Genomic DNA, 24,285 nt, shown 5'->3' on the forward strand with positions numbered 1-24,285 from the left:
TTGGTTCACATGAAGTTGAACAGAAATTCCATACCTATAAAGATGGGTATAGGTATTTTATTTAGTAAAACATATGGAGAAATTATAGGTCCTAGTCCCAGCTAGACACACACCAGCTAAATGACCTTGAGTGTGTCATTTAACCCCTTTGAGGCTCAGTTTCCTTACCTATAAAACTGGAGTCAGCTGATGATTTTCAAACTGTAGGGTTGTTTTTAGCAAAACAACTCCGTTTACAAGTGAAAAATAGAATGGATTAGGTGTTAGCAGAGTGGCAGGATTAGCAGAATGGGGAGGTCCAGGCACTTTGGAGTGTCCAAGAATGGAGAAGGGATGCTTCTATTGGCCCTGACTACTCAAGGTCATGATATGTCATGGAACTTTTTTAGTAGGAATAATGTGAGTGCTTCCTGTGTGCCATGAACTACAGGGCAGATCATCCTACATTTCCCCCTTTAATCCTCACCACCAAACTCATCTGCAACTACTCACCCCAACCCACTCCAGACACACAAGTCTAGCTCGGTGGGGTCATAGGTCCTCTTCTCTTATTTTAGGTTCCAATGTGTATATCACGGTTCTAGGAGAAGTCTTCTTCAGCCATTGTAACTAAAGATATCCTGGATATTCTGTCTTATTTAGTTCACAACATTTATTACTACCTGCATAAGTATTTAATCAGCTTGTTAGTTTGTTATATTTATCTTGTATAGTTTCTGACTCTCTCCACACATACTGAAATGTGAACCCGATGGAGAATAGACATCTTGTCTATCTTGTTCATCACCAAATCCCCAACACGTAGGAAAGTGCCTGGCCCACAGTAGATGCCTTATAAGTATGGGGCAAATGAATAAATGAACGGGAGAGGTACTTACTGTAATGTTTGTTGTACAGATGAGGAAACTGGTGAAGATTACCAGCTCTGAGTGACATAACTGGTAAATGATAGAACCTTCCTTCAAATTCAAGTTTGACTGAAGAGAACTTTATTGGACCTCTCTTGGTGGAGCCATTTCAACACTAATAAGTGCCCAGATCTACCTGATGGAATGCTACCAAGATAATGATTACAACAATAATGAAAATTAGGATGCCGATAATTGCACACCATCTGCGTGTTCCCGGGGCTTCTCCTTGGTCACCTACAGAGCACACACCACCTCCACTGGCGGCACATTCATTGTTGGATCATCTAATTTTTAAAATGTGTTCTCTTGAGCCCAAATCTACCTTCATGAGTCTTCCACTCAGTGATCCTAGTCTATCTCTCTGTAACGAAACAGAACGAATGCTTTCTGGCCTCCAGGCAGGAGAAGTAGTGAGTAGCAGCAGGGTGGACTCTGTCAGGATTTCTGGATTTCCCCAGTTTCTTACCAGTATGCCAGGACCTGGTAAGTCACACATTTCCCAAGTGGGCAATTTGCAAGGCAGCTTACCTATCTCGGGTACTGTAATGAATAGTACTGCTATTGTTTCATCTTAATTAGTGGTGATATTCTTTTCCTTCACTAGTAGATCCGTGCATTCTGATTAAGGGAATTGGGTCCTCGCTATTGGCTTGGAATGATCCATTTTGCTTTTGCAAACTGTCTTCCTATGAAAGACATCTTCATACTGTATTCACTTTCCCCTCTAACTTGGGTGTGATAAAGGCTGATGAGGAGAAGACTAGTAAACCCTCTGAGCTCCTTGAAACCAAGGCCCAGCACAAACCTGTTTAATTCCGTTCTTTTGTGGTCTCTGGCTTTAGCTTTTGGCCTTGGAGGGCACCTTCGTCCACATTACACTGTGGTCTCTGTGGTCTCTGCTGGTGGCAACTGGTTCCCAAGGATATTATCTGTGTTTGAATCTAATATGGCTCATGACTTTTATCTAGATCCAGTTTCTTTGGTCTGTTCCACCTGAAGAAATAGAGAAAAAAGTGATAACAGCTAGTATTTAATATGCTCTGTGATCCAAGAACTGTTGTCAACCCTTTACTTGTATTATTGCATTTAATAGATAATAGCATATCCTGGGAAAACGGCACAGGCCTTGTGAATGCTTCACATTCGTTATTTCATTTCATCCTTAATTTCCATTTCCTACCTTATGGTTTTCTATCTTCCTCGGTGATGTGATGGATTAGATGCATAGTCAATGTAAAGTGCTTAGGACAGTGCCTGGCATAGAGTTAGCACTCAAGAAATGTCATTACCATATTTCTTTCTTAGTACTGAAGAGACTCAGTATTTTTGGATCTAGACTCACAGTGAAGCATGTATTTTTCTGGCTTAAATCAACACACTATACTATAGTAGGACAATAAGGTCCGACAGAGCAGCAACCTGCTGCGGGGCAAGAGATCTGTGGTCAGGTATGAGCTCTGCCATTGAATAGATTGAACACCCAGCAAGTTCCTAGGCTCCCGAGAGCCACAGATTCCTCCTCCATATGTGAGATATGCAAACCAAATGATCTCCAAGACCCGCTGGCCCCTCTAAGTCTTCCCCACATGTTTCTTTGTCGAAATATGGGGCTTAGCTTTCTCACCATAATGAGGCTTGTGCCTGGACCATCGCCGCCCACCCATCACATGAAAGACCCAAATCACTATAATGGAAGATGATTCAGGAAATGCGGAGCAAGGAAGATGCGAAAAGTGCCCTCCAGGAACTCTCCTATCTACTCCCCAGCACTGCCGCCAGTGAGCACAGCCAACCACACCAAAGGGGCTTAGGGGAAAGCCCAGCATGAACTACACTATTGGTAGGATTTGTTTTTTGTTTGTTTTTAAAATGGGTCTCTGAGGATTCTACTGCATGGGAGGTGGTGTGTTGTGCTAAGAAAAGTGCTGGCCCAGGAGCTAAGAGCCTTTGAGCCTCATCCCAGCTCCAGTTCTACCACTGTCTGGTCTGCAGGCAAACGACTCACCTTCCTAGGGCCTTCCTTGTTTTAATTGTCAAAAAGGGATTGATAAAAATTTCTTCCAATTCTAAAACTCTTTGCCACTACTTTCTTTATGTGAGAACAATACTCAGATGAAGTCCTATGGACAGAAAAGCGTTTTTTTCTTTTCTTTCTTTTCTCTTCGCCAAGCGTAATGAGAGTTGGTGTGGAAAAAAAAAAAAAGTGCTGTGAAAAGGTTCATTCAGCCTTTTCTTAATAGATTGAGTGGTTGGTATTTCTGCTGGCTTCTGAAATACATTACAAATCACAATCTGGAAAAAGTTCCAAAGCAGCTCCAAGCTTTCCTGCTGAATTTGGATACATCTTTAGGTCTTACTCTGCAGCTCATCCTTAACAACTGACAAAATATTTACTTTGCTCGGTACAGAAAAGGGTAACATTTTCCAAAATATTAAACTAGGTTGGATTCAGAACACAGACAATGAGGCAAAAAGTTGGACCTCTTTTCCAAGCCATGTCGTTGAATCATTTTCCAGAGTGCCATGAGAAACAGGGCCTTAGTGGATGTTTATGCTCCACAGTAATTCTGAAAAAGGCAGAAGCCAGCCAGCCCCTGCCTACCATGCCCACTGGTGTGTAGAACAGAGGTTCTCGAACTGTGGTCCCCAGACCTGGATCCTCAGCATTGCTAGGGAACTAGTTGAATATACAAACTCTCACAACCCATCCCAGACCTACGGACAGAAAGTCCTGAGAGGTGGCCCTGAAATCTGGGTTGTCATGAGTCCTCCAGTAAAGAAGTCCAAGTAGATGTAACACTGGTAAAAGTTTGAGAACCACTGGTGTAGGCCCATGAAGGCTATAGGCACTTATTACCTTTGAGTTGAAAGTGTGAAGCAATGGAGAGACTAGTTAACTTTTTCTTGTAAATAAATTAAATTGTTTTTCTAATGTAAATAAGCTGGTAAGTAAATTTGAAACGAGCATATTGCTTTTTGAAATGCTCTCCACCTTCCCTCCCCGAGCTTCCTCTACCCTATGCCCCAAGCCCACCCTCACCTACATGCTCCTGGCAAAGGTGTCTGAGTTATTTGGCCATTGTTGAGGTCAGCAAAAATGCAATTTGTTATAACATACTTGCATGTAGCTAGTGATTCTGATAAAGACTAATTGTACTTTTAAAAAATTCTCATTTGAGGGCTCTCCTAGGGGGAAAAAAGGAGACAAAAATTGAATGACTATAATTTATAATTTTCTGTTCTATTAATTAGTCTTATCATTAACAAAATAACTATTTTTATTAATAAATAAATGGTGATTTTTAAAAAAATTAAATACTGGAAATTACTCTAGTTACCAGCTTTAATTAAAAAATAGACTACTGTTAAAAAAAAAAAAGAAAGAAATAGAGTCCTGTTTATATGACTATATTGTTTCTATCCAAAATTGCAAATAATTTCTGGGAGGAATGAAAATCATCCTCACAAACGCCTCCCGCCACTCTGCCATGTCTCACGCCCGCCCCCTCACTCATGCATGTGACCTGCCCAGCCACTGCAAGCATCTGAGCTCTGACCTTTGTCCTGCAGTCTCTGGCTTGGCCACATCCTTCAGTCCCAGGGTCCCACATCTGTTGGTTTGGAAGGCTCACAAATCTATAGCTAGGGTGATTTTGCTCCCAAGTTCCAGCCAATATCTCCAACTTCTTCTATATCTTTCCATCACCTTAAAGATCTTACAGACCACACATGCCAACCAGAACATAGCCTAACTTGATTCTCTCTGACATTCCTGTTTCTTTTAATGAACCTCCCCCTCTCTGTGCCCACCACAAGCTGTCATAAACTGGGGGAGGAAACCAGGTATAGTAGAAATTTCATGGGTTTCAGAATGTATAGATCTGGATTCAAATCCAGGCTCTGCCACCTACTGGCCATGTGCCATGAGATGACTCCTCAAATGTTCAGCTTCTTCAGGTGTAAACTGGAGGATTGTATTGAGGAAGCAAAGAGGAAAAGTATACAAAAATAGGATTGTGTAATGTATTGTCCAAACCAGAACACACTGAGATGGATAGAAGCCATTGTTAATAATTATCTCATGATCAAAGAAAAGAAAAGAGCATAGACAGAAAAAGACATGTGTTCATCCTATATATTTAGTGTTCTGAGTAGCATGTAGTATGTCCTCAATAAATACTAGTCCTCTTTCCCTTTCTTCTGGCCATTCTGATGTTTGCCTTCAGTGTTTTCTGCATCTGCCCTTCATTTGCATTCCTCCTGTCCCCAAAGCTTCCTTAGTCTGTCACTTGGGGGATAGTAATGTTCTCTTGGTTGAGCTCCTTGCCTTCCATTTCACCCCTCTAATATATCCTGTGTGCTCTTGTCAGATTAATCTTCTGAAACTCCATCTCTTAAACCATTCTCCACCTCAAGAGCCTTTCGTGACTTCTTATTGCCCACCTAATGAACTTAAAATTCTCCAGCATGGAGTATGAAGTCTTCCTGTATGGGGTCCAATCTGTTTTTTCAGACTTATTTCCAAGTATTGTCCTTTCTGTATAGCAAGTTCTTGACAAACTCCCCCATTTCCCCATTTCCCTGTCTTCCCTTGTGCCTTTGCTTATGCGCTCTCACTTGACCCTTACATCCTTCCTTTCTGACTCCACTGTTGAAATCCCCTTTGTCCTTCTTGCTGATGTGCAACATCCTCAAAAAGGCCATCCCCGATCTGCCCAGTGAAAAGCTCTCCCTTTGCCCCCTGAACTCTACTCACAATGCCGCATGCACATCCTATAGCACGGCGGGGTGGGGGTGTGTGTGTGCTCTGTTTTGTATTGTGGTTAATCAGCTTTGTGTTTTAGACATCCCACAAGTAGGAGGAAGAAAGGTGAGAGGAAGCAGCAGGTACACCTGGTTTATGCTTCTGCCTCAGATAATTTGTTCATAAGAGGAACTCAGTAAATGTTTATGGAATGAATGAATGAAAGTCACTTTTGCCCTGCCAATAATTAAATACCGCCATAGCTTCCTCAATTAGGCAAAAGTTCCTAAAAATATATGGCAATGATATTCATTTATTTTGCTTCTTTTAAAGAACTGGGAGATTAAAAGAATCAAATCAGTGTTCGTAAATGTCTAAAACTATGCACAACTTTCCCCTGACTCTTCACACTGATTTGTTTAGCCTGATTTACCCAAAAGGACAAGATAATTTGATAATTTTTTTAAAAATTGTTGGCCAAGGAAGCAAATTTGACACATGCCTACAGTGAAAGTCAGGCATCTGTTACAACTCAGGCACTGGAAAATAATTACGGTCCGTCCTCTTGACTGCCTCTCTCCAAACTCTGAAATTTGTCTCTCTTTTTCCTTGCTTCTGTCCCAACTTGAGAAGCAATTTATATGTGTTCTAGGGTAATGTGGCTCTACTATCTCTTTTGGTATATTTGTTTGTGTAACTGTTTTATAGTCAATAAGACATACAAATTCTTTTAAGAGAACATCTGTGCTCAGAATCTGTTTAAGAGGAAGCTCCTTGTTTGCAAAGAGATCATTTGAAATGATGGTAACAGAGGAACTCAGTCATAATTTTCTGACTTCTGTTTTGGTATTTATCCACTTGTTTCACTTTCAAAAGTGCTCTGGCAGAGTGAAAAAAGTCACACCTGTACAATCTTACCTTAAAATGACAGATTTGGGGCTTATTCTCTGTAACTTTTTAATTCAAGAGATCATTTTCTTTACATTAAATAATTGCTCAAATAATTCTATCAACTGCTGTGAATATGTTTAAGACTTTTTTCTCAGTATGAGTTTTCAAAAATGAAAAGGTAGGCAGTTAACTTTTGTTGAATTTGAAATGTGTGGGCCTCAGAATTTGCATAATTTTACGACAATTATGTAGAAACTACTCAACTTAGGTGACCATTAAAAAAATTAATGGAATTACAGAAAGGTAGTGATTTCACATTCCCTCTCTAGGAACTTAAGATATCAGGGCAAGCCACCAAGCATCCTATTTCTAGAAATAACCTAACCTAAAGAAAGATCATTAACTGTCTGAATTTCTGTCATTGAGTTACCATTCTTGAGCAAAGATAATGGACTTCTCAGACGTGGCGGGGGCGGGGCGGGGGGAGTCGTCCCAGAACACAAGACTGTTACCTCTAGCCAGTTAGTCAGGCTGTCAATAAATGCTTCTTCAGGGCCTGCTGTATTCTAGGCACTGGGCTAAGTGGGGCTGGGGACAGTGGTGGCCACAGCAGGGACTGTGTGTGTAGCAGGCGTCATGACTCCCATGTCTAGTGCGCTATGGCATGAGCGAGGGTCCTGACGGCCAAACTGGGAGAGTATATGGAAAGGCAGAAGCATCAAACAGCCATAGGCCACCACGAAGGAGGGAAGAGCTGAGGAACAGTAAAGAGAATCTAAGCAGCCACTTTGGGGATCCAAACCTCCTTGACTTACACAGATGAGAGAGACTCAGGGGGTTTGGGACTCAGGGGACTGTTGGAAGCTCAAAACCAAGAAAGAAATGTGTGTCACCAAAGTGATGGGTGTGGTCTGAAGAGCAGAGAAAACTAAGGTAACCTTCATCTGCCTCTTTGTGTAGGTGTGGAGCTAGCTAGTTTTGAAAAATGTGTTCTTTCCATTTTCAAGATGTCAAGTGTAAAACGCCAACTCACTCTCAATTTAAGAGTTCAATTCTTATTCCCCGGAAAAGGCAAAAGTTGCTTTTGTGACCACATGAGACATCGCCTTGAAAGATGCCTGGCCAAGATCTTTTTGGCAGTGTTGGGTCGTACCAACACCATGGTAGAAACCCAGATTGGGGGCCAATAGGAGCCGTGATTTTTCTTAGCCAGAAGAAGTATAATATGGCTCTCAGTGGGTCCTGTGCCTCCAGCAGAGGGGAGGCCGGACTCCAGGAATGCCTTCGGACTTGGTGGTAAGACACTGTGAGGAAAGCAGCTCTGTTTCCTGCAATATGAACAAAACACATTAAACTATTTGTACTCACTACAGTCACATGGGAAGACTTTTCCCTGCAAAAAGCAATTAGTCTGAAGAAACTCAAGTTATAACTGCGGCGCTGACACCAGCTTATTGTGTAATTGAGTTCCCCTTGCTTAGCTTCCTGGTTTCTCTTTCTGTGAAAGAAGCATTCTACAGCTAATATTACCCAAGTTGGGAATCCCAGCAAAGCCTTCCCACCACCCTGTTGTCAACTCTCTTCCATCTTCTCTGGGGTTCTATTACAAACAGATAAATGTAGCTTGTTCAGAATTGGAAAAAAAAGACATTTTATCATGTAATGATGTCACTGATCACATGTCTTAAATGGGTTATACCCCGTGACCTTGCCAACTCATCATTCTTATTTCAGCACATGACACCATCCCCACAACCACCCTCCACAGAAAATGATCAGGCCAATGCCATTTAATTGGGGCTTTTTTTCTTGATTCTCTTGTAATAATTTTATTATTTGGATGCTTCTGGTATTTAGACTTCTAGGAAAATGATCTCTGACCATAGCCAAGGAAGACTTTTACTGGTCCATATGGCACTTTTTCACGTGCAGCCTGCCCTATTTACAAAGCCTCGTCATTCAGAGGCAGGAAATGATATCCATCAAACTCCACATGGCACTTCATGATCTTAGTGTCTCTTTTATTTAAAGGTAATTAAAAATGTGGTTCCAAGTTCACATCAACTTCTCTTAACTTACTATTGTCTAGAGTTACCGTCCCATCACCTTCCTTCCTTTCCCTCAGGTTAGGAGGAGATCAGCTTCTGGAAGTCTAAAATGTCAACCTCATTATGTCACTTCCAAGTTTAAAATCCTTTAATGGATTCCTAATGTCCATTGCAGTTTCCCAGTGGATGGTATGGATATTCCTAGTGGAATTTATTTTATATTTATTTATATATTATGTATATTTATTTTACTTATATATTTACATAAGTAAAATATTCACTGTTTATTAGGAAAATATATATTTATTTTACGGTTTATTAGGAAAAATATAAACCTATATATGTTGAAAGATAACCTGAATCATATTAAAATTTTAAGAGTTTAATTGAGCAAACATCAACCTGAACCAGAAGTGGTTAGCAACACTCTACAAATAAGAGCTGGGGCAACACTTTTATAGAGAGGACATGGAAGCAAAACAAGATTATTTGGCTATAGCGTAAGGAGTTGCTTTATTTGGGAAAGCCTCTCTGACTGTTTATAATTGTTTGTCCTTAGGTTTCAATTTCTTAATCTTGAGACATTTATAGGCTTGGGTTTTGGTTTGCTTATATAAGCTGATAAGGCATTAGAACCAACTCAATCTAATGGCCTCCTTGTTTAATTAATTTAACATAGATTAAAGTAAAGCTATAATATGTAACATGCTACATCTTAATTATTACATATTAGGACTATATTACACATTAATAAGAATAGTATACAATCATATTATTGTATTTTAATAATAATATGTATATATCAAACCATTGATATTACTGCTTAAGATGAAAAGTCACGTAATTCAGTCAATATAGACTCCATTTAAAAAATACTAAGTAACAGTCCCGGTTGCTCTTGGATGTGGCAAAGCTCATAGAGATGGTAGGAACTGGCTAAAATTTGAAGAATGTTGGCCAACTGGAAAAAGTGTGACTCTTCAGCATGTCTCCAGCTGTGTGTCTCCACACCCTTTATTTCAGCCACTCAGAACTATTTGTTGTTTCTTGAATATGGAGTTAACTGTCACACCTCCCATTCTCGGGTTCTAATATTGCACGACTTGGGGAAAGTCACTTAAACTCTTCGGGCCTTAGTTTTCTCGTCTGAAAAAAGAATATAAATAAGTGGCCTGATGCTGACAGAGGTTTTTGAAGTAAGTGACTGGATATGCTAGTACTTTGTAAACTGCAGTGTATTATGCAAATATAAAGGATTTTATTTTAGCTTTATATCTCCTACAGTGCATAGCAAGTACTCATTAAATATGTATTAGGGAATAAATGAGTGCATACCACCGATGTTCAAGTTTGAAATGGCATTTATCTAATTAAACAAGCATTCATGGGATGGTAGTACTTCATGCAGAAATAATGGGGAAAGGGTGTTTACCCTCAAGGAGTCAATCTAAGGGAGAAGATTAGCACCTCCTCCTGCAGGTGACGGCAGTATGGGTATTATGTTAATGTGTTTATAGTAGAGAGATGAGGAGCATGAAGTCAACTAGACAAGCTTCCCCAGGAGAAGTGATGCTGAAGCTGAGGCTTAATAGAATGAGGAATAGCTCTCTTGGTAGATGAAGCGAAAAGAGGCCTCCTGCTGAGGGAGCATGGGCAGAACTGTAGACCAGTGCTGCCCAGTGGAAACATCACACAAACCACGAAGGGGAGCCAGATGAAGCAAAAGAAGCAGGTGAATCGGTTGTAATAGCATATTTTATTTAATTCAACAATCCTGAGTATTATCATTGAAAAGCTAACCAACATTTTGAGCTCATAACTAACGAGATACTTTGCATTTTTTATTTTGTACCAAGTCTTCGAGATCTGGTGTTTATTCACACTGACAGCATGCGTTAATTCGAACTCTTACATTCCAAGTGCTCAATAGCCACCTGGGTCTAGTGGCTACTGTATTTGACAGGACAGGCATAAACGATGGAGGAAAAGTCTGGAATACTAAATAACCAGAGTTCTTTGATGTGCTCAGAGCACAGGCTGTATGTGAACGGCTGGTGGGAGATGAAGGAGATGCCGTCAGACACCAGAGCACGAAGGTCTTGGATGCCACTTTCGGGGAGTCTCAGTGTAATCATGAAGGCATTCAGGAGCCTTTGATGCCTTTGAGAGATATTATGTAGATCAAATTTGGGGTTTTTGAAAGATGATGCTGACAACCGTGTGAAGGATTGACTGGGAAGGCACGGTGCAAAGAACAGTGATGGTGTTTCTCAATCTGTTATGTTTCTCTGCAGTTAATAGAACTTTCATATAAGCTCGCAATTAGTAGGCAGCTGTTGTCGGTTTTGAGTGTCTTATGAGTTTGTGTCATTTGGGGGCCTTTATGAGAATTTTGAGGGAAAGGTGGGAGGGGAACAAAGAATATCATTTTGTAACAGAGAAAAGTTTGGGGTGTGGACACCACTGGCTAAAGCCAAGCAGCTCCTGGTGAGGAGTTCTTCGGTCAAATAGACCTTGCCCTCCACCAACTACTACAAAGTAATACCAATGAGGGGCCCCTGAGCGGCTCAGTGGTTAAGCATCTGCCTTCGGCTCAGGTCATGGTCCCAGGGTCCTGGGATTGAGCCCCGCATCGGGCTCCCTGCTCTGCCAGGGGCCAGCTTCTCCCTCTCCCACTCCCCCTGCTTGTGTTCCCTCTCTCACTGTGTCTCTCTCTGTCAAATAAATAAATAAAATCTTTAAAAAAAAAAAAGTAGTACAAACGGGCATCATGCCATGACTAAATGCACGTGTGCAGACCATCTGTCCTTAATGGCAAAGGACATGTGTACCCCGAAATTCTAGATATTGTAGCTTTCCTTTGAGGTAAAAAGTGATTTTCCTTGGCGTCTTCTCTAAAAAAACAAAAGTCTTAAATAGTTACTTATTTTATCACCATACCTGCTTATAATTGAGTTCCTAACTTTGCTTTCCCCTTTATGGTAGGAAACAAGCTACCTAGATTTATTTTTTTCTCAAGATTGCCTGCTTTCTGAGGCCCTTTCTTCTTCTTCCCATCTGCTCTTCCACCATTTTGCTCCACAGCTCCCTTTTGGCTCCATTGATTTGTAATCGAAAAGACAGCATACCAATAAAGTTTTAGGGATTAAGCGTAGAACAAATGAACATAGAAATGTAAAATGGTGTTTTACAAATTTTTATTTTACATTTAGATTTTCAAAGTAATATGCTGGCCATGCCACCTCCTTTTTAGGCTCTGGGAACTCCCAGCCTATGCTAACCCCCCTGAGCCAAATAATAGTAACTTAAATGTATATGGAATAGCCAGCGAGACTGGAGGCCGTGAGCGGAGGGAGGGGTTGATTGATGGAGGGGATGTCCATGAGTCTCACATTTGGGGAGTGCCTGCTCCAGGCACTATCCAACCCACTTGTCCCCAAAGCCCCGAAAGTGGCTGAAGCATGAAGTGATATTGATGACTGTCACCTCAGGGCATGGACAGTAGGGGTAACTCTGTCTGGCACTGGAGCCATCTCTGAAATCATTTGAAACCTAAATTTTAAAAACTATAGTTTCTTAAATCTTAAAACCAGGTTCTCAGATTATATGACTGTGGTTAATTCCTTTTGCTCCAATTACAGTTTAGGAAATTTGGGAATGATGGGTGATGGTTCGATGAGATAATAAAGAGGAAGGGCATATGAACCTTGTTTATGTAGCTGAGGAACCACCAAGAGGTGAATAAGTGCTATTTTTTCTCTATCATGTCCACAGTTTACCAAGGTAGTAAATCATTAGAAAAGTCTTTTTTTCTTTTTCTTTTTTTTTTACTTTTAAAAAAAAAGGGACCTGCATTTTGAGTTAGGTGCTTCTGGGAAGCTGTCTGGCATCTGTCCATGGTGCTTGAGCACCAATGAGGATGTTCTGAAAACTACAAAACCCCCCCTCCCCCCCCAAAAAAACGCACCTATATGCAAACAATGAATCATGGAACACTACATCAAAAACTAATGATGTAATGTATGGTGCTTAACATAACATAATAAAATTAAATTAAAAAAAAAACGCACCTCTGTGCAGCCTTGGGGTTGGGGATGGCAGGTGGGGAGTGAGCGTGGACTGCAGCATTAGAAGGAGAGGAAGAGCTGAACTATGACAGTTTTTCCCACTGTTAAAGTAAAACACTAGGCAAGTTGCCTTTTCCAAAGTTAAGAGATTTCTTTTCATGATCTCTTCACACAATATGCACACTCATAAAAGAAGAAAAAGTAATTATGCTCTGGAAAACTGCATGAGATCAACTCCTGTTGCTTTCGTCAATTGTCTTCTTTCAGAGGTCAATTAAAGTGATTAATAGTAATAAGATGAGTATCCCTACAGGGTTTCCCAAAGAAAAGAGAAATTCCTTGCAATTGCCCCACCTGGTTGGGAGCATCAGATGCCTTTCAGGAGTTTTGTCTCAAAAGAGAAGGAAATTTTGATGGAGCACTGACTAGGTTTTGTCTTTACATGGAAAAAAATAATAATTTCTGGAGAAATAAAATAGGAAGGGAAAAAATAAATCTATCCAGCCAGTGTCACCTAGCTAGGTCCTCTTTTCCTTAACCTAGATTTTCCAAATGTTCTTTTGGGAATGAAGTGAATGAGGATTCCACAGACAAGTCCTGATTAAGATCTTTTTATCAGGGAAGATGGGATACAGATTAGACTTAACCTAATCTAACAGCATTGATAACAAGGTGGAACAGAAATACTTAGACTTTCATTTAGAAAGCAGCCTTTCACGACTGGTGGTAAATATTCTGTGATGCGTAACATGAGGAAAAACCAATTGGGAGATGAGGATGAAATGAACTTTAATCAGATTGGCTGAGGATGTGACAAACAGATTATTCTGTGCTGAGTTCAAATGCATTTCCCTTCCTGGAAGCAGAAAAATCAAAAACCAAATGAACAACAACAACAACAAAACAAGTTATTACTCCATAGCCCCGTATGCATGCATTCATTCATCAGTCATTAATTGAGGGCATACTAAATGTTAGGTGGAGGGTGTCAGGGGTTTAGAAATGAATAATATATGATGCTGACTTAGGGTGCTGCAATTCTAGTGGCAGAAGTGGGTTAGGGAATGGTTACATCCAGGGTGAGGGGGGTAGGATTTGCCACGGACCCCCAAAAGACAGACTTTTCCTCGAATGGAATGCTGTGAGGTCGTTATTCCATACAAGACTTTTCTTTTTAATAGAATTTAGTGTTTTCTTCCATCATTGAAGGTGTCCATCAGGGCACATGTTACATGTACCTGTTTCTCCTTTGTTGGAAGAAGAGGAAAAATCTGTAATTTGTTTGGATACTTTTGCATTCAGCTTTGCATGTGGTTAGATTTTATAAAATCGTGGCAGGGAAAATAGGTGGGAAAGGTACATCATGTACAGCATTTTTCTGATTTGAAGCTAAGCCTGTACATGAGAAAGGAAATGTATCAAATCAGCTCCTGGAATGGAGAACAGTGGCCATTTTCTGCTACATACCTCCCCCAGGCTCTGCATTTTACTCTCCCTGCCCCCAGTACATTTTTATGTTCTTGTAACCAGTAAGCCCAAAAAGAAGTGTGACGTTTTCCCTGATGAGGATATTTTGGTTTACTCGATCCTGGGAAGCCTCTGTGGGTTTGACAGGTTGTGCCAGTTCTCAGGAGTAGAGCACGTATGGCTGGTGCCCCTCCTGGTGACCTTCGCGGCCATCTGGGCCGGGCCTGCTTCTGCCCGCTTAGCCCAGCAGGGCAGGGCCTCTGCCGGGAGGTTGCAGATGCTTCGCTCAGACCCTGCTTCCATGACTCACGCCATCTGTTGGTAATTTGTCGTTATTCTGGAGGAAGGGTTTTTGTAAAGGCCTCCATCTCTGGAGTCCCTCCATGAGGCGCACTATCTGACCAGTTTTCTGACACCGGCTACCCATTTCGGCCAGACCCCAGCACTGAGTCAAGCTGCCATGAATGTAATGATACTGTTCTTTGCACTTTAGAGAGCTTCGCACCAAGTTCCTGCCCCCTCTTGAGCGAGTTACGCTCTTTGTGGGACTTGTTTGAAGTTCAGCCAAGTTGGCAGCCATGGGGTTCCATTTTTACAAGCTCTAGCAGCAGTAGGCTGCAGTCCTTTGTGTCACCGGGCCATCTGCTCCGCTTTTTCCCCTCTCCAAACTGTAAGCAACATGAGCTACCTAAACCAAAAATGCACCCCCCCAAAACATATTTGCGTCAAGTCAACCTAAATGACTGTTTTGTCTATTCGAAGCCACATTCGTTTCTCATATCTCCTTAAGAATTTTATTTTCTCCAAAAACTTAGACAATAGTAATTATGACTATATATTAATTTTTTCTACATACCAGTCACTGTGCTATATGTTTTATGTTCTCATAAAACCCAATGAAAGAGAAACCATTCCTATCCCTGCTTTTGTCTAGAAGGAAACTGGAGCTCAGACAAGTAACTTACCCATGACCATGCCACTGGTAAGTGATGAAACCTAAGTCTAAAGCCCACTGACGGGCTTCTTAGTGCAAGACTTTTTTGTGTGTCCTTCCCCCGTCTTGATAATAATTACCCAATGCTTTGAGTTTCAGTGCCTTTGACTGAGGTCTCAAAAAAAGCATCACATGCCCACTGACAATTCCCATTCACCCATCAAAAAAAAAAATTTATGGAGAATCTACTGTGTGCCATGCCACACTGAGCCCTGAGTAGCCAGTTATGAAGAAGGTTTATTTCATGGAGCTTATAAGATAGTTGGGGTTATATTTATTTATTTCACAACCTTTATAACCAACAGCGTATAGTCACTGTGCTAGAGGCTGGGGTTATAATGTCAAATACAATACTACGCCTTAACTGTGTTACACTAGTGTTTCATCTTTCCAGTATGTCAGGACTCGCAGGAGTCACAGTTCTGGGATTAGGAATCAGAAGAGCTGGATGCCAGCACCAATGTTTAATGTGTGTGTCCTGGCCAAATCTTTGAACTTATCTCTCCCTTGGTTTCTTCATCTATTGAACAGATACCATGTAAATTTACCTGAACCATGTGTTCAACTCCCCACCTCTGTTACCATGTGATCTTGTTTCCCTCACATCTTTCCACTTCCACATCCATATTTATGAACCCATCTTACCCAGTAAACTTCACCTCCTTAACAGTGGGGTGTGTGTCCTTACATCTTCCTGTGCTCTAGCACAAGACCTGACATGCTATCAATGTTCAAAACATGGATGTTGAACAAATGGATGATTGAATAAATGAAGGGAGGAGTTGGCCAACGGTGACCTATATGTTTGGCCATGTAGGCAACTGGAACTTATCAAGTACTCTCCTAGCTTCACTGTATTAACCATATCTGGCTCAGGATGTTTTACCTGAGTAGAATTGTAAAATGTGTCAATAGGTTGGGGATAAAGGCAGGACTCCCTATCTTTAGGTATGTGTAACATACGAGGGTCTGATGGAACTGAGCTACTACCTAAGCCCACTCACAGCGGGCAAAGAGTTGAAATGTGCAAGGAGCAAACATTTATTCAAACTACTCATGAAAAGAATCCTGATGTAGGGGGTGAAATGATAGACTCTAGCCACCCTCATGGGTTTGAATGTCAGCTGTACTGCTTCCTGGTTGTATGGCTTTGGGCAAATCACTTAATCCCTCTGTGCCTCAGCTTTCTCACCTACAAAACAGGAATGGCAATAGTAACCACCTCAGAGGTTGTTATGAGGATTAAATGAATATGTGTGTGTTGTTTTATATTACTATGTGCCTGTCAAACAGTGATACTCTACAAGTGTCAACTACTTGAGCTTCAAAACAACCCTAGGAAATAAACAGTACTTTCACACTTAAAGCTTAGAGAAATTAAATGAGAATCAGGAGCTCCTAGGTCACATAAGTAGCAAGGGACAGAGTCGGGATTGAAATTTAGATCTGACACGACAACCCCTGTTGTAAGAAATTTGAATGACCACAAATAGATTGCTAGTAACAATCTATGGACCTTAACAAGGCTAGATAGGAGCTCAAGTTTCCATAAAGACTTTTTTCTTTAACAAACCTGGTATTTCTGCATAAAACACATAAACCACAGACACTACTTTCTCCCTGGGATCATAAAATTATGGAATCACAGATCTGAGCCATCAATCATGGCTCCTCACCTCTGGACCCACAGCTGGGAGACATTTCCTAGCGCTTAAAACTATCTGAGGTAAAGGAGCATGCTTTTTTAAATTTCCAATCTTGTATGAAACCACATTTTTATAAAATACAACAAAAAATTGATTACTAGAAAAAGAAAACAAAAGACAAACAGCATTCAAACACCAAATCTTGCATTACATTCAATGGGCAAATTGCTTTAGAAGTTTCTAGATGGTTATTCTCAATTCCTGTACTTATCTTTTCATGGATCTGTACCAACAGCCAGTCACCTGTCCATAGACCACACTCTGAGTGTCTTGACTGAAAGGACTTCCATGAAGAGTTAGTTACCCCTGAAGCAGAAATCTTACACATTCCTATTCGCTCTTCGCTTATAAGAAAGTTACTCAGATTTCTAGATTTTCCTATACAAACATTGACCTAATGTTTGCAAAGCCCCCTGGAGAACTTCAACCCATCCTCAGAGGGTATTGGAAGAATGCTCTAAAGAAAATTAAAAACAAACAAATAAAAAAAATCGCAGCCTCAGCAGTGGATCTTTTCCTGGGCACAAGGAAGATATCAAAGTCACTTTTAACAAAGGGTTGAGAGAACTCCTGACAGACCCTGGGCATACTTCAGAAACACTATTTTAGCACAGAACTAGTCCAAATGCCCAAGGGGAACCCCCAGGCCTCATGAATGAGACGGAGCCATTTTAGAGTCATGTGGAGCCTTTTTACCCCTCAGCCTATATTCCTTGCTCAAACTAAACTTTCTTGACAACTTTTCCGTCAGATCCAAACGCCTATTTGGACTGTCACCATCTTCCCACTTCTGGGGTGGGGCATTAAAAGACAGAAAGAAAGGAGCCAGGTAAAGAGAATTTATTACTGTGCAGCCCTGCTGTTACATCTCCTATCAAAGCTCCACTTTATATTTCATTTCCTTTTATTTTTCCATTCATTTCCATTGTGCTGGTTGGGTGGCAGGTACTATTTGAACTTTGCTAATCCTCACAATGACCCTATGAGATAAGTTCTATTGTTCTCCCCATTTTACAGATGAGGAAACAAAAGTACAGAGCATTTAAGCCATATCCCAAGGTCACACAGCTGGGCTTTTGTCTGTGTCAACATATTTCCTCCTCTGGGGTAAAAAGGAAAAGTAGAAAGAAGGGCTTATGATGAGCAGGAGTAATAGCAGTCTGAGGAGAACTGAGAATTCCCAAGACTTCCAGCATGAGAAAGCATCCAAATCTCAGAAATAATAGAAGGGGATTCGAGCCACAGTAAGGGAAGACAAATTTAAGTGAGTGGTAGGATTGGTACATAATATGAGAAAAGAAAACCAAAATCTATATATCATAACAAACTCACATCAAAGGACATAATAATACATCTGTAACAATAACTATAAAGATAGAATTGCAATACTTTTTTAAATCTCTACTATAGGGTGGCTTATATATATGTACCTTTGTTCAATCTTCCACAACCCTAAGAGAAAGAGAGTATTACCCCCATTTTTCAGATGAAAAAGTTAAAGCTACAAAGAGTTATAATGAATTGCTCAGAGTCATACAGCTACTGATTGGCAGAGCCAAAATTTCCTATCGAGTTCTATCTTGACTCCAAATCATAGGCCATTTTTACTTGCCGTACAATCAAAGTTAGTGACCCCATGACATCGAGGAATGGATTAAGAGAATTCTAAATCTGTGTGCTAAGTCAATATGTGTCCAAGAAGTCAGAACTATGGCACCTACAGATAAAACTAAACTAGTTATTTGTTGCTTTCAATTGGGAAAACCCAAGAAAGATAAATCTAGCCACCCATTAACTAGATACAGAATGCTTCCATTTCATGCAAGTGGTAATGTCATATGCACCTTGCAAGAGGAATATGTGTGACATGATGGCTAAGACTATGACCTTACTGAAACTCCTGGGGTATCTGTCTCTCTTAGACCAGGTTGTGTGTGGTCTGTGGAAGACATCATGTTATTGAGCCTGACTCCTATCTGATGCCCTGGAATGGATGACCCACTAGGGTTATTGGGTTCTGCCAACATTATTTCCATCCTAGATCTACATAAAGTTCGTTGGCAGACAGAGTTGGTTCCTGAGACCAGACCGGAGGGTGTTTTTATTACTCCACAGGGCTTATATCAATTCATGCCCTTCCTTTTACAATGAGCTTGGGTCCAGCTTCTTTTCAGCTCTTGATAACAATCAGTTGATTGTGTGGCAACAGTTGCAGTTGTATATGTTGATGCTAAGCCTTATTGAGTGCAGAATTGGAATTCTATCTAGGATATTCACAGTTTATCTAAAGCATTTCAAGAAGATAATAAAAGCCAAATAATTCCAGGATGGGTCAGAAAGAGCGCTATTCTTGGAATGCCAAGTGAAATTGTGAAAATAGCATTGGTAGGAGTTCCAAAAAAATAAATAAATAAAAGGAAGCCCATGCATTCTTGGACTTGGCAAGGTACTTACCCATAATTACATACTTGCTTGGAACCCTAGTCTTATCTCTCTTTGAATGACCTCCCAGTTAAAAATAACCAGATAAAGTATCCTAGATTCCAAAATGCCCAGAATCTTTTGACCAGGTGAAGTCTCATCTTTCCAGATGTCTGATGTTAAGTCACCCGAGATGAACTTGTACATTTTATTTGGTAAAACAGTGGTAACAGGGGTATTGGTAAAGTATGGATATAAGACAGTGGAGGAAGAAGACTTTCTGTACTTGCTTAAGAGGAGAAATTATTCAATATTGCCAGCTGACTGTGGTTCAGAGTATTGCCCTAGACCACTGCCTTACTGTTACTGAGAATACAATAAAAAAAGAAATGCCCCCGAGTGTGGAGGGAAAGTGAGATTTAAGAGATGGAGATTCTGGAAAGAGTTGAGGTTAAAGGAGAATAAAACAGCAACAGGCATTTATCATGGATGCTTGCCAGGCTCATCTGTGACTGGATGTCCATTGGGTTTGAACCAGAAAGTATACTCTGTGCACACAACAGGCATTATCAAGCTTCCCCCTCTATGGGGATGTGTGCATGTGGCACTCATGTCTCAGCTCTCCCCTTCTGCTCTCAATACAGACACAGCTAATCAATCACAACGCTCTTCTCTGCCGTACCAGGATTTGGCATCAAAATCCTTCCCACCCTAGTGCTCTGGCGATCCTCCCAAGCCACGACAATTGGCACATGCATCGAAACCTCTTTGCTTTCTCTGCTCCGCGCTGGTAAAGCAAAGATGAATAAAACAGCATCTGACCTCAAACAGTTCTCAGACTATTGAGGGAAACAGACCTAGCAACAGTGGCTTACAAAACTGCAAGATGAAATAGCAGGATTATACATTCCGTGGTGTGGGAACACAGAAGAAAGAGTAACTGTCTATTCCTGAAGGAGTGTTTCCTGGAGGAAATGAATATGAATGAGGTTAGGAGGAGGAGAGAATTCACTTCTCAGTCAAGGTGGGATAGGCCTGGGAGCTCTAAATAGCAAGGCCTATGAAGATGTTTTCTCAGCCTAGGGTCTGAGTGGCAGAATAGCAAGGAGCGGGAGTGGGAGGCAGGCCTCCGGTCAGGAGCTGCCCCCCCTTGATCACCAGGTAAGAGCTTAAGGATTTTTTTGGCAAAAAAACTCCCAGTCTGAGGTATGTGGATTCCTTGAGGGAATCATTACAATGACCCCATGAGTCCCCCATACACTGCGTAGCCTCTGAACACGTGGTAAATGCTTCACATAGGTATATACTCTCATGATGTCACTGCTAAGAACTCACAATGTACTTGGAGCAGAAGATTCAGGAAAAAGAAGGCTTTCCCCCTCAACAGTTTAACCTGAAGTGCCACACACAAAACACTGTGGGCTTAAAGGGACCAGATGGACAACTGATTTAATTGTGAAAATTCCCGTACAAGCTGGGAAAAGGTGGGGAGTTTGGAAGAGTCCTGGCATCTGAACATGTATTCAGGGGCTTTTATGATCTGTTACATAATCAGGTTACTTCTTTTTTTGAAAAACGTATAAATTCAGTTTGGGTTCACAAGCTCATAGCTTATATATACCACTATAGCCTTTTCCTGGCAATCCAGAGTCCCTGAACTTAGGTTCCAACTCTGAGAAGTCATTATATTTAAATAAATACTCAACAAAGGAAACATGCTTAGCCATTAATCTAATAGGTCAACTTTGAAAGAAGAAACAGATATGCAATGGAATATTACTCAACTATTTACATTGACATGGATGCAACTGCTGGAGGGTGTTATGCGAAGTGAAATAAGTCAATCAGAGAAAGAGAATTATGTGGTTTCACTCACATGTGGAATATAAGAAATAGCGCAGAGGATCATAGGGGAAGGGAGGGAAAACTGAATGGGAAGAAATCAGAGGGAAAAACACAATGAGAGACTCTCGACTCTGGGAAACAAACTGAGGGTTGCTGGAGGGGAGGTGGGCGCGAGGATGGGGTAACTGGGTGATGAACATTAAGGAGGGCATATGATGTGATGAGCACTGGGTGTTACATGCACCTGATGAATCATTGAACATTACACCTGAAACTAATGATGTATGTGTTGGCTAGTTGAATTTAAATTTAAAAAAAGAAGAAGAAACAGTTGGTAACATTGTTATCATTAAATTAGCATCATTAAGGATCAGTGACCATTATTGCTTTTAGTTGGGGGGTAGCACCTCTCAAAGCCCAGGTAATAAACAAAGCTTCTGGATTTATTCTTCAAAACATTGAACATTAGCCAGTCCTCATTCCCCAAGTTAATATTATAATAATCTCTTACATTTGTATAGGATAGTTGGCAAATCACTTTCTCTCACCTACATTATATCATTTGGTGTCCACAATAACCATTCGATGTAGATGGAAAAGTATTACTAAACCTATTTTAGTGGTAAGTATTGCCATTATCCAGGATATGGATTTATTTTTTTAATAGATAACCCAAAAGGAAGGAAGGAAGGAAGGGAGGGAGGGAGGGAGGGAGGAAGGAAGGAAGGAAGGAAGGAAGGAAGGAAGGAAGGAAGGAAGGAAGGAAGGAAGGAAGGAAGGAAGGAAGAAAAGCCAAATACCTATACAAACAGAATAAAACAGAAGATTGAATAATTATCTATAGTGAGAATTTGGGGACAATTAAGTGTTTCAGCGCTTTCCTATCCCATGCCAGTTAAGTCATAGAAGGGTTACCCAGGTTTATGAGAGTCCTGTAATACTTTTCAAGGTGAGTTGGCACCCCAAAGATGAACCAAGGGAACCTAATAACAGACTGGGTCCCATGGCAACCAGGCAGCATGCAATTTGAGGAATTATCCCAATTTGAAACATTGCTATTAATAGCACATGTTCATAAGTACAAAATGTACCGGAAAGCATGAAGAATGAAGTCAAATTTGTGAGACACTGAAGAAAAGGGAAGGAGGTTAAAATGAATAAGACCAGGAAGAAGAAAGGGAAGAGGCGCTAGTTGCCGGGGAGAGGTGAAGTAGTGGGCGTGTAATTAGTCTGATCCACCAAATGAGAGAAATTGCAGGAATTATTGTCAATTCTTTTTCTAGACAGCATTTTGATATATGCAGCAGCAAAGTGTACTGAAATGGCATCTATTTATACAAAAGTAGTAAAAAAAAAAATGAACACAGCTTCTACAGAAGATTTTAAGTGTGTAGAGTTTCATGGTGATTTGATTTTTTCCCCCTGAGGGCTCTGCCCTAAATTTACTGCTTCTTTCATTTTATTGATACTATAATGGAATTTGATACACTCTAATTCAGAAACTAAAATGCTTATTCATTTCATATGTCAGTAGAAAACCCAATCAAGAATAAATATTGCCCCTCCCAAAGCTACAATCCTACAGAATGATAATTGCTTTAAAAAAGAATAAACAAGTTTGAGATGAGGGTGCTCTTCTTTGCTACCAGCCAGTGAAGGAGTTTTTGAAATGGGGCTCTTCATCCATATTTTTCCTATAGAATTGTTTGGATGACTCTATCCTGCAAGGAAGAACACTGGGAGGTAACCGTTGCTCCCATTTATTGATCACTTGCATGGGTGCTTGCAAACATCATCTGTAATCCTTATAGCTGTGTAGTCGATAAACAACTTCAGCAGAGGTATTTTATGGAGCAGTCTAGCCTAACAGCTAGAAGCATAAGCTTTCAGAAATAGGAGTCTGTGTTCAAGTCACAAAGAACACGGTTTAAGTCCTAGCTTCTGCTTACAAACTGACTAACAGGTTAGTTACTGAACCTCTCTAAGTTTCTTTTCATTTACTCTTAGAGTTCATTGGGAATTCAGATGATCCACTTGAGTGCCACACAAACTGGCACTTAGTACATGTTTATTTAAAAAAATGATTTGTTGATGTCTGTGTGTGACGTTCATAAAGCAATAGCCAACATTTACTGAGCACCTTATATACCATGCACTGTTCTATGTGTTTTACATATCAGAATTTGTAATCCTTCCAACAAGTCCAGGAGGAAATGCAGAAGCTTCAGCCACTATGAGAATTAATAAACCACAAAACTAGAGGCAACAGTGTTCATACAAGACCATCCTCTCTTTTGATATCATTTGCAAGTTTACAGGGTCCCAAAACCATCCTCAGGTTCAAAAATCTGCTAAAAGGGCTCACAAAACTCACTGAATGTTGTCATATTGATGATTGTGGTTTTTTACAAGAATAGAGATTAAAGTAAGCCAAAGGAATAGGCATATAGAGCAGAGTCCAGACAGATCCAAATAATGGAGTTTCCAATTGTCCTCCCCCCATGGACCTACGGATGGCACCAATTCCTCTCTGTGAGGCTGTATGACACCCATGCGTGGAATCTCATCAACCAGGGACGTTCACGTGAGCCTCTGGTGTCCAGAGTTTGCACTGGGGCTCACTCACTCACTGCTATGTGCCATCACATGGCTAACCTGTAGTCTCCGGGTCTTTGTGGAGGCAGAACTGCTACCACGTGGCCCGAAACCCCCATCATAAAATCACATTGTTAGACTGTTTGGTGGCCAAAGCTCCTGGGCAGAGACACTCCTGTCTGGCAGGTTATTCCAAGGGTGTAGGGAGCAGCTCCTAATAGCTGAGAGCAAAAGCCAGACCTCTCTTTGAGTAGGTTAAGTCTTCACTATTAGCGTTCCCATTTTATAGATGAAGCAAATGAAATGCAGAGAGGTTAAGAAACTTGCCTAAATACTCCTAGGTGGGAAGCAAGAGAGCCAGGGTTCAGATCCAGGCAGTCTTTCTCCAGGATCTGTAAACATCCCTCTTTGCTACCTACAGATATGTTAATTGACTCTCCTAGGATCAGACTGCTGATAAATGGTAGGACCTGATTTTGAAGGAGGGTGGATCTGGTTCAAGAGTTCTTGGTTTTTCTGTGTTCCTCTGTCTTTCCCTTGCAAAAACACAAGAGGCCCACTGACCACTGTCTAAAGTGCTCTTGCTTCTTACACCC

The 24,285-nt window shown here is 40.8% G+C and overlaps 1 protein-coding gene across 11 annotated transcripts in view; it reads left to right on the plus strand.

The window, feature by feature from the left end:
* The window catches only part of AIG1 (androgen induced 1), a 301,519-nt gene that overhangs the window by 127,552 nt on the left and 149,682 nt on the right, over nucleotides 1-24,285 (plus strand). The window contains exon 4 of one of the 11 annotated variants that reach the window (XM_045865655.3): nucleotides 898-24,219. The exons of the other annotated variants lie outside the window; for them this stretch is intronic. Coding sequence (XP_045721611.1) covers nucleotides 898-933 — 36 coding nt within the window. The 3' untranslated portion in view covers nucleotides 934-24,219. Of the gene's footprint in view, nucleotides 1-897; nucleotides 24,220-24,285 lie in introns of those variants that run through there. 11 annotated transcript variants of the gene reach the window in all.

This window comes from Mirounga angustirostris, unplaced genomic scaffold (genome assembly GCF_029215605.1).
Source record: "Mirounga angustirostris isolate CCGP_5_RB_7025 unplaced genomic scaffold, mMirAng1.0.hap1 SCAF_8, whole genome shotgun sequence".
Lineage (NCBI taxonomy): Eukaryota > Metazoa > Chordata > Mammalia > Carnivora > Phocidae > Mirounga > Mirounga angustirostris.